This window comes from Hypanus sabinus, chromosome 4 (assembly GCF_030144855.1).
Source record: "Hypanus sabinus isolate sHypSab1 chromosome 4, sHypSab1.hap1, whole genome shotgun sequence".
In the NCBI taxonomy this organism is placed as follows: Eukaryota; Metazoa; Chordata; class Chondrichthyes; order Myliobatiformes; family Dasyatidae; genus Hypanus; species Hypanus sabinus.
The window spans coordinates 154,680,802-154,695,730 of NC_082709.1; the positions used below are offsets into that span (position 1 = coordinate 154,680,802).

General features: G+C 41.3%; 1 protein-coding gene across 1 annotated transcript in view; it reads left to right on the forward strand.

The window, feature by feature from the left end:
* Positions 1–4,909: 4,909 nt before the first annotated feature.
* Positions 4,910–14,929, forward strand: part of tmprss7 (transmembrane serine protease 7) — a 61,181-nt gene continuing 51,161 nt past the window's right edge. The window contains exons 1-3 of the mRNA XM_059966019.1: positions 4,910–5,129; positions 10,746–10,876; positions 14,444–14,511. Coding sequence (XP_059822002.1) covers positions 4,910–5,129; positions 10,746–10,876; positions 14,444–14,511 — 419 coding nt within the window. The remainder of the gene's footprint in view (positions 5,130–10,745; positions 10,877–14,443; positions 14,512–14,929) is intronic.

Sequence of the window (14,929 nt, forward strand, 5' to 3'; positions counted from 1 at the left end):
TGTTCACTGGAAGGAGAAATCAATATTCATTCCATCAGGTTGGAGGGTAAAAATTTAGTATAATTTGTAGATTTTAAAACAATCATATTAATAGATAAAAGTATATTCTGTATATCTGGAAAATATTACTTCTGCAGCTCCTCTTTCATTGAACTATTCAGAGATGTCTTAAATTGTAATCCTGGTCCATTTCAATGTAGGTTTTGTATTTCTTTAATAAATAATGCCATCAGGAAAAAAGGACATCCTATACCATACAGTTACCCAGATAATGTGCTATCCTGTTCTATTTCGTTTAAATGACGGAATGACACAGTATTAATTATTTACTGTATTTACAATGAAATACAAGACTGTCAGCTGTTCTCAGTGTAGTAAACATTTGAAGATGAGCTTATATAAAGATTTATATTCTTCCTTGGATAAATTGCTTATATTACAACTTAAGTATCTACATTGCTGCAAAATGTAAAACATCTTGGTAATAAGAAAATTAGCCAGACTAGTTAAAGTTATAGAAATCTACATAAAATCCAGAATGAAAAAGTTAACTGTGTTCCAAGAACATATCATAGATTCCATGAGACTGAGGTCTTTTCTATCTACAATTGATTTCAATGGTTCTGACTGAGGAAGTCATAATGCTTTCCTTTTGCAGGTTGCTGGTTTAAGTTGGTACTGATGAAGCAAAGCAATGACGGTAGCAAAGGCAACTATTAACTACTATACTAATAACACTTATTCTCAGAAACGTCACTGCAATCAATAGTCTGTAAATGCCCTTTCCGCGTTGAGCTTTTGAACCTCCTATGCCGCCTGATGTTTTTTGCGGTGTCAACTGAAGTCTCAACGGTGCCAGCCAAATCAAGGTGGCAGGGCCAGGGACTGAGCCAATGTTTGACTGCTGAGCGGACTTGTAGGCAATTCCAAGCAACAGAACCAAGGTGAGGCAGAATCGAGGTGTCAGGGCCTGGGCCCGAGAGCGAGGAACAAGCCGAGGTTTGATCAATATAAGCACTGGACCGAAAGGGAAAGGTCAGGTGAATTGAGACGGTGGTTCCCATGCCAGAGAGTGTATCAAAGCAGCAGGGCCTGGGTCCAAGAGTGAGGAATGACCTGCTGTTTGGCCAATATAAGTGCCAAGCCAGATTGAAAAGGTCAGGGTGTTGGAGGCAGAGGTGATCAACTTGGTGCTCCACAAAATTTATTGGTTTCCGCACTGAACTGAGGCTGTGGCCTACAACTAATGGGCTCCTGGATCGGCTATGACTGGTGTCATGGCTGCAAACTCACTTTCATGAACTTCAGTTTTTTTATTTGTTTATTTTTATTGTTTGCACGATTTGGGTTTCTGCACATTGGGTGTTTGACTGTCTTTTTTAAATAGATTCTGTTGGGTTTCTTAGTTTTGTACTTGCCTGTAAGGAGACAAATCTCAAGACTGTATAATGTATACATACCTTGATAATAAATGTTCTTTGAAGTTTGAACTTTGCTGCTGGTTCAATTAATAGATAGAAATGTGAACAATCCGCTTATTGTTAAGAATACTTATAATATTCTGCATCTTTACTTGTATGTAAGCTTACACCATGACTGATTAATACTGCATCTCCCAAGAACATTTAAACTCCCATTGCAATTTCTAGTTTATATGCAAATCAACAATAGCAGTTACAGCATCTGTACCTAAATCCTATCCTGTAGGTGTCTGGTGTTCTCCTGACACACTCAGCTCGCTCATAAAACAAATTTACTCATTTAACTCCTGTATAGTAAATGATTGAAGAAATTGCAAATCATGTCAACCCCTGGCTGGGTGATTTAAATTGTAGTTCAAGCCCACACAAGAAATTTGTCCATTTATTCCAGCCTGATAGTGACTTACTGAGAGATTTGGACAAGTTGTCTTTTTGATTGGCATAAATCTATAGCTGTTTATATCTTGTAAATGAATATAAAATATTTCACTGTTTGACAGGGAGCTGATGGCTTCTCCTGGCCTTCACTGGCATGATTTATTTTACATTTCTGGATGCATTGCAAATAATAGTTCATTAACTAACTGTAGATTGACCAAGTGTTATCTAAACAAAAGCTCTATATTGAGATTCTACTGTTCACTGTCTTGTTTACCTATCACTGTTGTCCTCTTCATTACATTTAAACCCATGAGCCACAAATCGCTCTCCTAAAATTCTTTTACTCTAGCTTCTGCCTCATCATCAAAGACTTTTTTATTAAAGAAAATATACTTTATTCAAAAATAAAATTACGTACAATAAACCATTCATTGTCTCTCAATCCTTTACAAATGTTTCCATTACAGCCTTCACATTTCCACACTTTTAGCCACCCACGTGGCACTCTGTTGTTTCATACTTACATTCCATTGTTGAGGGGTAAACTCCCCGCCACCCAACCCCTCAACTCCCGTGGGAAAAGGACTGTAAACTGTGGTCCTTCCCCACCGGGCCCTTGCGATGGCTGCACCAAGTTTGAGTGCATCCCTCAGCATGTACTCCTGCTACTGAGAATGTGCCAGTCGGTAGCATTCCCTCACGGACATCTCCGTGTGCTGGTAGACCATCAAGTTTCGGGCCGACCACAGAGTGTCTTTCACCGAGTTGATGATCTGCCAGCAGCAGCGGATGTTGGTCTCCATGTGCGTCCCCGGGAACAGCCTGTAGATCAGAGAGTCCTCTGTCACGCAGCTGCTGGGGATGAACCCCGACACTGTCCCTTCCATCTTCCTCCACACCTTCTCCGCGAATCCACAGTGTGCAGAGAGGTGGATCACTGACTCCTCCTCACTGCAGTCCCCCCGTGGGCAGCGGGGTGAAAAGAGCCTTTGGGTCACTGAATTCAGTGTCTGTCAGTTTATTTGCTGGCGCCGCCAGTTTTCTTGGGCAAAAGCATGGCCTGGATATTGGGTAGCACACTGCATCATCAAAGCCTTGCAGAGAACAAGGAAAATCTTTTCCTTTTTTACATAACGTTTTCCTTAAACGTTGTTCTGTTGAGTATTTGTGGGCAATCTCTCTAAATAATTGTTTGCAACATACACAAAATGCTAGAGGAACTCAGCAGGCCGGGCAGCATCGACTGAAAAGAGTAAATGTTTGATGTTCTGTGCCAAGACCCTTCACCAGGACTGGGAAAAAAATTGAGGCCAGTGTAGAAAGGTGTGGGGGAGGGAGGAAGAAGTAGTACAAGGTGGTAGGTGAAACTGGGGGAGGGGTGAAGTAAAGATCTGGGACCTTGATAGGTGAAAGAGCTAAAGGGCTGGAGGAGGGGGAATCTGATAGGAGAGGGTAGAAGACCATGGAAGAAGGGGAAGGAGGAGGAGAACCAGAAGGAGGTGAGGAGCAGGTAAAGAGATGAGGAGAGAGAGGGAAATGGTGAAGGAGGGGAGGGGGTGGTAGGGCAATTACCAGAAGTTCAAGTAATTGATGTTTGAGCCATCAGCTTGGATCCACCCCTGCAGAATACAAGGTGTTGCTCCTTCAGTCTGAATGTGGCCTCATAGCGGCAGTAGAGGAGGCCATGGACTGACATGTCAGAATGGGAAGTAGAATTGAAGTGAGTGGTCACCAGGAGATTCTCACATTCTCACAGCTTCCTGAACTCTTCCCACCCTGTCACTTGTAAAACTGCTAACCCCTTCTCTCAGTTCCTCCATCTCTGCCACATCTGCTCTCAGAATGGGGCTTTTCATGCCAGAACTAATGAGATGCCTGTCTTCAAAGAAAGGGACTTTCCTTCCTTCACCATCAATGTTGCCCTCACCTTATCCTCTTACCACCCCACCAGGGACAGGGTTCCTTTTGCCCTCACCTATCACCCAACTAGTCTCTGTCTCCAGCACAACTTCTGCCATCTCCAATGGGATCCCACCACCAAGCACATCTTTCCCTCCCCCCCCCTCAACTTTCCACCTTCTGCAGCATTTTCTTTTCCATTCATCCCTCCCAACTGATCTCCCTCCTGGAACTTGTCCTTACAAGAAGAACAAGTGTCACACCAGCACCTACACCTCTTCCCTCACTACCTTTCAAGGCCCCAAACAATCCTGCCTGGAAGGCGACACTTCACATGTGAGTCTGTTGGGATCCCCTACTATACCTGGTGCTCCTGGTGTGGTTTTCTATATATCGGTGAGACCTGCCATAGACTGGGAGACCACTCCACCAAGCACCTATACCCGGTCCTCCAGAAAAATGGGGATCTCCGAGTGGCCACCCATCTCAATTCCACTTCCCATTCCCATTCCGACCGGTCAGTCTGTGGCCTCCTCTGCTTCCTCAATGAGGCCACGTTCAAACTGGAGGAGCAACACCTTGTATTCCATCTGTATAGCCTCCAACCTGATGGCATGAACATCGATTTCTCAAACTTCCAATATTTGCTCCGCTCTTCACAATTCCCCAATCCCGTGTCCCTCTCTCACCTCACCTCCTTCCCTGCCCATCTCCTCCCTCTGGTGCTCCTCTCCTCTTTCCCTTTCTACCCTCTCCTATCCAATTCCCCCTTCTCCAGTCCTTTATCTCTTTTGCCAATCAACTTCCCGGATCCTCCTATCACCTACCACCTTGTACTTCTTCCTCCCCTGCCCCTGCCACCTCTTACTCTGATTTCTCATCTTTTGTTCCAGTCCTGATGAAGGGTCTTGACTCAAAGTGTCAACCGCTTACTCTTTTCCACAGACGCTGCCTGGCCTGCTGATTTCCTCCAGCATTTTGTGTGTGTCGCTTGGATTTCCAACATCTGCAGATTTTCTCTTGTTTGTGATTCTAAATAATTGTTCTTTGATTTATTATCAATTTGTGAAATATATTATGACTTTTCTATGTTAGAAGTTCTAAATTGGGAAGGCAGTGACTACAGTGCAGATTTTCTTCTGTCCTACATGCAGGTGTCTGAAATATCGGTCTACGTGACCAATGTAGATGGACGAGTACCTGTGAAGAAAAGTCCACGAAAAGCAAATAAGAGGCCCAAATTATCACGGAAATGTCGGTTTGGTGAAATGACCAAGTGTGTCTTTATAAACAAAAAAATAATCTTCCTTACTCTGATGGTTCTTGTTATTGTAATAATAACCTGGACTTTATTGTGGGTCTTTGTTTGTGAGTATTTCACTTATCTGTATCCAAAGGAAAATAAACTAAGTTGCAGAATGGTAGTGAATTAGCAGGCTGCTCAGGTCCAATTCTCTATTGACAGCAAATATGTCCAGTTAAATCAAAGGTAATCAAAATATCCTTGATTGAGTTAAAACCTATGGTGGATTAAAGCATATAATCAATTGTAAGCATTAATTTTGTTTCAAGCTTAGCTGCTCAATTGAGAACTGGACATTAGCTTAAATGTCATGAGTTATAAGTTTGTGATCCTCTGTATTTATCATCTCTGGTTCAGCAATATTCGTCCTCCTTTATATTATTGACTTACTGTTACAGGAATTGAATTTGGTTACAAGTAAATTTCTTGAAGGTACAAAGAGTTAGACCTTCTCGTGAACCAAACTGAAATTCTTCATCTGCCCTAGCACCTCCTTGATATTTCTTTGTGCAGATCAAGCTAAAGGTCGTAATAAATTAATTTGCTGTTTTATTCTACTATAAAATTAATATAGATTCATAAAATTATGGGTGAGGACTATTAGAGGCAGGTCATTAAGTCTGTGCCAACTCTTTCAAAGATCCATTGAATTTGTCCCAGATCTCTAGTCTTTCCCCATACTTTATAGGTTTTCTCCCCTTCATTCTAATTCTCTTAGGGAATGTGTGAGTGAGATCTCTATTGGTTAGGATCAAACGTGGATGTTGCATCCTAGCTGTCTAGATACACAAGCCTGGGCAGTACGATATGTAGATCAAGCTGTTGCCCATGTAGCAAGCTCTCCATCTCCATGCCTCTGATGAACCCAGAGGAATGGCGGAGACCAATACAGTTTGTTGCCAACAACGTTGCAGGAATTACCAATGTAGGACTCCAACTCTGAATTTTCCCCTCGGGGTTTTCTCCGAAATCCTTCCCCACGAGTGGATAGCGGAGGTTTGAGATCTGAGTATTCCTTCTAGATGAGCTGCTAACCATGGCTGAGGGGCTCATCTTCCCAAAGCAAATGGTTTTAAGGTGGCAGTAATCTGCCTTTGCCCCCTCCCGGTTCCCGGTCAGTAGGTTCCACTGGGCTAAGTAGCTAAGCCACACGTGAAGGCCAGGGCTGGACTTGGTTGTCAGAGGCTATTTGAGGTGCACACCATTGGGAGCTTTTAATAGATAGTGGGAGCTTACCCTCATTACCAACCCCAGCTGTAACAACCTTAAATAATCTCCCCTACCGAACTTGGATACTATTGAATATGAAGTTATGGTTATGTTGGAGTACTGCATTCAGATCTGCGTGCCAACATTTGGGGTGATGGGAGACCCTGCAGTGAGCTTAGTATATCTTCTTGTGAATTACACCAGGCTAATAGACATTATAAGGAGGTTGCAGAGTGGGTTTACATTCTCTTGAGCATAAACACAATAATTCAAGTGCATAAGATGATTAAACAAGTTGATAAGGTTGATGTACAGATATCATTTCATCTGCTGGCAGAGTGAAATTAATTGAAAAAGATCTTTGATTGAACTGGGACGTTTAATGAGAGGCTGCCTCACGAATCAGTCGAGATGTATTTAAATGGCTGAATAGGTTTGTGTGGCTTAATGACTCTTACCTAAACACTTGTTTCTGAACCCTCGATTTTGAAGGCAGTTACATTGAAGAAGTTTGTTCAAGGGAGAGGGCGCCTGCCATGGCAAGAGCAAGTGTTACTCATACAGTGTCCCAGGGAAGGCAGAAGAAGTCCTAAAGGATTGGAGAGTAGCAGAAGTTGTACTTCTTGTTCACGATAGGGAATAGGGATAATTATAAGCCAGTGATCTAAAATATATAGACCCCAGCTCAGTGGTAGGGAAGCTAGTGGAGGATACAAAGGGATACAATTTCTTTGCATTTGGAAAGGCAGGGTCATCTTGAGGACAGTCAGCACGGTTTAGTAAGGTGATGCCTTACAAGCGTGATCAAGTTTTTTGAGGAGCTGACAAAGGATCTTGATGAGGATAAAGCAGTAGATGTTATCTACATGAACAATAGTATAAGGTAAGTTGATTCAGAAGATAAGGAAGATGAGGTCTTTATCAGAAAATAAAGGTACACAGATGAATTGCAAGGCTGGATTTGGTACTGGGTTGCCAATCGAAGACAGAGAACAGGGCCAGAAGGCTGTTATTCTGGCTGGATGTCTGTGATCATTGATGTTCCACAAGGATCGCTGATACGACCTCTGTTTGTGATATGTATCACAGATTTGGATGAAAATGTAAATGCGTGGATTAGCAAGTTTGAGGATGACACACTTGATTGGTGGAGTTGCTGATGGTATGAAGGACTATCAAAGAGAATATTGGGATATAGATCTGTTATGAGTTAATTTTTTGAAGAAATAACAAGCAGGATAGACAAAGAAGAATCAGGGGATGTTATGTATTTGGATTTTCAGAAGGCCTTTGACATGAGGCTGCTAAACAACATAAGAACCCAGGGTATCATAGGAAAGACAGAGCATGAAGAGAGCATTGACTGATTGGCAGGGGGTAACGAATGGGAATGAAGGGAGGATTTTATGATTGGTTGCTAATGACTAGTGGCGTTTCGCAGGGGTCAGTGCAGGACCACTTCTTTTTACATTGTGTGTTAATGATTTGGATGACAGAATTGATGGTGTTGTAGCCAAGTCTGTGGACAATGTGAAGATAGAAAGATAGGCAGGTAGTGACGTGGAAGCAGAGAGTCTGCAGGACTTAGGCAGATTAGGAGAATGGGCAAAGAAGTGCCAGATGGAATACAGTGTCGGGAAGTGTATGGTCATGCAATTTGATAGAAGAAATAAATGGGGAAAAATTCCCCATTTTCTCAATGTGGAAAAAAATTCAAAAATCCAAGGTGCAAAGGGGAGTCCTCATGAAGGATTCCCTAAAGGTTAATTTGCAAGCTGAGTTGGTGGTGTGGAAGGCAAATGCAATGTTAACATTTATTTTAAGACTAGAATAGCAATTATGTATTGCTGAGGCTTTATAAGGCATTGTGAGGCTTCACGGAGTATTGAGAGTAATTTTGAGCCCCTTATCTAGTGGTATCTAAGAAAGGATGTGCTGACATTGGAGAGGGTTCAAATGAGGTTCATAAAAATGATTCCAGGAATGAAAGGCTTATCTTATGAGGAGCATTTGATGGCTCTGGGCCTGTACTTGTTGTAATTTAGAAGAATGAAGAGGGATCTCATTGAAACCTATCGAATATTAAAAAAACCTAGATAGAATGGATGTGGAGAAGATATTTCCTATAGTTGGGGGGATCTAGGACTAGAAGGCACAACCTCAGAATACAGGATATTCCATTTAGAATGGAGATGAGGAGAAATTTCTTTAGCTCGAGGGTGGTGTATCTGTGGAATTTGTTGGAGGCCAGGTCATTGGATTTAAGGCGGGCATTGATAGATTCCTGATAAGACAGGGTGTGAAAGATTATGAGGAGGAGGCAGGAGAATGAAGTTGAGAGGAAAATGGATCAGCCACGATAAAATGGCAGAGAAGGCTCTACATCTACTTTTTTAAAAGGATTATATGGGTCGGCACAACATGGAGGGCTGAAGGGCCTGTACTGTGCAGTAGTGTTCTATGTTTCTATGATTCTAAGGCTCAATGGGCTGAATGGCCCATCTGTACTATGTCTTATGGTTTTATGATCTTACAGATATGGACAGAGAAGTGGCAGACAGAGTTTATTCCAGGCCAGTGTCAGATGTTGCACTTTGGAAGGTCAAATGAAAGGAGAAGGAATAGAGTCATTGGTAGACTTGTTAATAGCACTGAGGCACAGAGGGATCTTGGGATCTAGGTCCATAGTTTGCTGAAAGTTGATAAGGTGGTAAAGAAAGTGAATGGCATGCTTGCCTTCACTGGTAGAGACATTAAATAGAAGAATAAAGAATTCATGCTGTGGCTATATAAAACTGTAGTCAGACAGCACGGAGTATTTAGTGCATTTCTGGTCACTCCCTTATCGGAACGATGTGGAGGCTGTAGGGAGGGTGTAGAAGACATTTATCAACTTGCTGCTGTCGTGGTTACTTGAAATGACCAGGAGACGCAGACAATTCTTTGAGAAATTTAAACCTTTATTTGCAAACAAAGGCTAAGGCAATCAATGAACTTGTCACCGAAAGCCCGCCGGGCTCCGGTGTACAGCACTCCTTATGGTAATTTCTTATCTCAGTTACATTTCGGTTTCATCAGCATACCCAATCAATTTTTAGTTGCATATCATCTATACATTAACTAATCAATCGCTCTTGCCGAGCTCTCGGTGCGCCACCAGTATTTCCCTCCAGTTCGCATTGGGGCCCCATTCCTGGCCAAGGTTATTTTTTCAGACAACCTCCCGCACATTACATTTCCTGCTCGTACCATCCTGTCCGCCACCGTTATCTCTTACTAAACAAAGGCTGAGTGTAATACATGGAGTGCATTTCAGCTAATTTGTGCAGCTAGCTAAACGGGTGTTCTGTAATTGCCACAGTGTGCAGCTAAGAGAGTACAAAGTATTTAGTTAAAACAATACATAGCAAAATGTGTCTAGTAAAATAATACATAGTAATATTCAGTACATAGAAGTGATTACATAGTATAGTAAATAGCTAGTATATAGTGATTATATTTCAGGTATATATAATCATTATGTCAGGTATATTTCTCAATACTGCTTGGTTTGGGGGGTATGAGCTACAGGAAAGGTTGGACAAGTTTGTGTTTTTCTCCCTGGAGTGTCAGAGGCAGAGGGAAGACCAGATAGAGATTCTTAAAATTATGGGAGACATAGATGTTGCAGACAGTCAGATACCTTTCCCCAGTGTAGAAATAGCAAGCACCAGAAAACATGCTTGTAAGTGTAATGCCTTGGTTCACGTCTATACTGCTATACTGTAGGTATTTAATTTAGCAGTTCTGTACGAGCAATCTGTTCTGCTTTCAGCTTTTTGGGTTATTGTTGACCGAGATTGCTGCGGCCACAATGTAGAGTACTAACCAGGGCATTACACAAGGCTAAAAGGATGAAGTTTAAAGGTGATGTGTGTGGCAATTTTTTTTAATGCAGAAGGCGCTAGACGCCTGGAATAGGTTACCAGGGGTAGTAGTGGTCCAGTTCATGAAGGTTTTAGATACATGAATATGAAGGGAATGGAGGGATAGGGATGATGCACAGGAGAAGGACATTTAGTATAAATTGGCCTCAAGATTAGCATAATATTGTCAGCCTAATGGCATGTTCAGTGCGGTACGGTTTTACGCTCTATGGAACTGCCTGTTCTTCATCTCACTTTTATTTGGCTGGACTACAAGATGAAATTGGACTGGGAAGCACAATGAGCACTCCAATCGAACTTGAGTTTCTGTCGGCCAACAGGACCTCATTGAAATACTTAAATTAATGTCCGCTAATTCTGGTAACTGTCAGTCCATACTCTAGAAATTTAGCCAAACTTGTAAAGCATCAATGGGAATTGAATAGCTGTAGCTGACTTGCTCTAAAAAAAAATTGAATGTTTTTGTAATTGTTGCTTGTGTCGAAGGAGTATATTTTTTGTGTTCATTAAAATGTGTTAAAATATAATGTTTCTTCTACTGAACAGTGAGAACTCAAAACAACAGTGCTTTATATTTTGCTGGATTATTCCGCATAGCTAATGTTGAATTTATACCTGAATATCGGAGAAAGGATTCCCCTGAATTTCTGCACATGGCAGATAAAGTTCAGCAAGTGGTAAGAAACTTTAACGTCACTATTTTGACTTGTGAACAAATACATCACAATTGATTTTCCACAAAAGCCATGTTTTCACAAAACATCAAGTTCTTTGACATTTATTGATTCGAACTTATTTACTTGAATACAAACTTATACAAAACACAATTGCTAGATTAAAACTCTGCTGTTAATGCACGTTGATTTACATTCCGGTGGGGCATATTGGTGGGTCCAGTGGGTACTCAACAGACATTCTTAATCTCCTGGTGAAGCACATAGAAAATGCAGCGAAAGCAGGATCTCCCAGTGACCACACATTTTAATTCCACGTCCCATTCCCATTCTGATATGTCTATCCGTGGCCTCCTCTACTGTCAGGATGAAGCCACACTGAGGTCGGAGGAACAACACCTTATGTTCTGTCTAGGTAGCCTCCAATCTGATTGCACGAACATTGATTTCTCTAACTTCCATTAATGCCTCCCCCCTTCTTCCCCCATCACTTATTTACTTATTTATCTATCAATCTATTTATTATTTTTTCCCTTTTTTTCTTCTTTTCTCTCTCTGCCCCTCTCACAATCACTCCTTGCCTGCTCTCCATCTCCCTCTGGTTCTCCCCTCCCCCTTTCTTTCTCCCCAGGCCTTCCATCCCATGATCCTTTCCCTTCTCCATCTCTGTATCCCTTTTGCCAATCACCTTTCCAGCTCTTAGCTTCATCTCTCCCCCTCCTGTCTTCTCCTATCATTTCGGATATCCCCCTCCCCCTCCCACTTTCAAATCTCTTACTATTTCTTCTTTCAGTTAGTCCTGTCGAAGGGTCCTGGCCTGAAACATTGACTGTACTTCTTCCTATAGATGCTGCCTGGCCTGCTGCATTCCACCAGTATTTTGTGTGTGTAGAAAGTGAAGATTCTTTTTCCATATGCCCTAACCCTGAATTAGAATTCTGCAGATTCTTGTGAGCCAAATCTTAGGCGTACAAAACCCATAGATGGATATCACATACGTTGATTGGGGGAAGAATGAACTGTGCTCATTGTTCCTTCCCTCTTTGCTTTTTCCTTTCAGTTTCATTGCTTATTCAATGTGGAAAGATTCCTCACAAAGAAGATGCTGCCAGACAACTCCCTTCATTGTTCCACCTTGTCAGCTTCACATGTCAATCCCAAGTATGCAAAAGTACTCCCAAGTCTCTTTGCAGCTCTGATTTTTGAAATTTCTCCCCATTTAGAAGATAGTCTACGCCTTTGTACTTCTAACAAAAATGCATGATCATACACTTCCATATGCTGTATTCCATCTGCCAATTGTTTGCCCATTCTCCTAATCTGTCTGAGTCCTTCTGCAGACTCCCTGCTTCCTCAAAACTACTTGCCCCTCTGCCTATTGTCTGCAAACCTAGTCACAAAGGCATCAACTCCAGCATCCAAACCATTGAGTCATAATGTGAAAGGAAGTAGTCCCAGCACCAATCCCTGTGGAACACCTCTAGTCACCAGCAGCCAATATCAGCTGACTCTTCTTGACTGTCATTTCCTCATAGAATTCCAACTGAGTTGTCAGGCAAGATTTCCCCTTAAGGAAACCATGCTGACGTTGGCCTATTTTATCATGTGTTTTCAAGTACCCTGAAACATCATCTTTAGTAATGGACTCCAACATCTTCCCCACCACTGAGGTAAAGGTAAAGGTAACTAACTTGTAGGTTTCTTTCTTTTGCATCCTTCCCATAAAGTGTGGAATGACATTTGCAATTTTCCAGTCCTCTGGAACCATTCCAGAATCTAAAGTCATTATTAATGCCTTCACTATCTCTTCAGAACCCTGGGGTATAGTTGATCTGGTCCAGGTGATTTATCTACCTTCAGACCATTCAGCCTCCTATGCACCTTCATCTACACTCACCTCTGCCCCTAACACTCTTGAATTTCTGCCATACTGCTAAGGTCATCCAGTGAAAACTGACGCAAAATATATTAAATTCATTTGCCACAATTTTGAACCTCATTTCTGCCCTTCCAGTGTCATTTTCCACTCTTGCCTCCCGTTTACTCTTTATATATCTGAAAAACTTTTGGCATCCTCTTTGATATTATTGGCTAGCTACCTTCGTACTTCTTTTCTCTCTTTATGGCTTCTTTTTTAGTTGCCTTCTGTTGCTTTTCAAAAGCTTCCCAATCCTCTAACTTCCCACTAATTTTTTGCAGAGAGCTTCTATCACAATCAGAATGAGAATCAGGTTCATTAACACCCAGTAAAATGACATGAAAGTTGTTGTTTTGTAGCAGCAGCAGAGTGCGGACGTATAAACATTACTGTGAATTAAAAATAAATAAATAATGCAAAAAAAGAAAAGGAATGATGAGGTCGTGTTCATGGGCTCATGGGCCATTCAGGAATCTGAGGCAGAGGGGAAGAAGCTCTTCCTAAATCTTTGAGTGTGGTCTTCAGGCTCCTGTACCTGATTGTAGTAATGAGAAGAAGGCATGTCATAGATGTGGAGCAGCCTTAGTGTTGGGTGCTGCCTCTTCAGGCACCACCTTGTCTCTTTTTAACAAATAAGTTTAGTTTGCAAGCAAGAATTGGATCCAACTTTTTTATCATCCTTTTATCTCAATCAAATTTAAATGTAAGCAAACCAAGCCACTTGAAGATGTCCTCAATGGAAGGGAAGGTTGTGGCCATGAAGGAGTTGGCTGAGTCAACAATCTTCTGCAGCCTCTTGAAGTCCTGTGCATTGGAGCCTCCATACCAGGCTGTGATACAATCCATCAGGAATGCTTTCTATTTTACATGTATTGAAATTTGTAAGAGTCCTCGGTCACATTATCAAATCTTCTCATACTCTTATAAAAGTAGGGCCATTGGTTTTGCCTTCTTCAAGATTGCATCAACGTGTTGGTTATAGATGTTGGCACCCAGGAACCTGAATCTGGTCAGCCTTTCTACCGATGGCCCCTAAATGAAGACTGGTGTGTGTTCTCCTAACTTCCCATTCCTGAAGATCAGAATCAATTCCTTGGCCTTACTGGCGTTGAGCGCCAAGGATGTTATTGTGCCACCACTTAACCAGCTGATCTATCACACTCCTTTGTCATCACCATCAGATTTAATGCGATGAAAATTACACCATTAATATGCAAAATCTGAACCCACATTATCTTGCCAGGGAAGGATTAGTGTGTGTCGGTTGCACTGAACTGTTTTACCTATTAACCCATTTTACTGTTTGGAATGACTAAACAGTACCGTTTTCAAGTTTGCGCTCAGAACATTAATGATAAAATATAGCAAACTATTTCAAAGAGTACACAGTGACGTGAGTGTATCTGGATTTCTGAAAAGTCAGTGTAATCTACTCTCTCACAAGTCAATTGCATTTCTATAATTAACCTTTTACTCATTTAATGTGGAAGTTTTGTGTTTTGGTTGATTTAGGGATTGACAACTTAGTCACAAATTGCACAGAACAACTGCTTTGATGTTTGATGCAATTTTTCATCATAGATACCTAAATTAAAAAGTATAATCTTTGTTTCTGTTTTACACTTAAAGATTGTACTTTCCTTTTCTTCCAGATTAATAATGTTTATCAAAAATCACTTTTCTCCAAGTTATACAAGCAATCGACCATTTCTGTCTTAAGGTATTGTATTTCAATGTGTGTCCTCAGGAAGGATCAAAGGCTAATTTTCTGGAATTTGCATGTAGTTGCCTAGACTTACTGTCTTTCAAATAAAAATGAGTGAAGCCTGTGGGTACAGAGGTATCTCTGGAAAATGGGATGGAAAATGGAAGGTTACAGGAAAATTGCTTTCTTAATGACACTAACACTATTGTTGATCTTGGTTTCCTTTGAGGCTGATTAGGGTTAACATTGATAGAATATTTCCATCACCAAGGTGCTTTTCTAAACTTTTGTTCCTGGTATTGAGAAGTTCAAAGATGGTTTACAATAATCTGTTAAACAATGGCTGGGTGTTGGGAAGGTTCCAGCCTAGATATTTGGAACGTTGAATCACATTTTTCATTCATCTCTTCTATATAGTCACTGTATTATGATA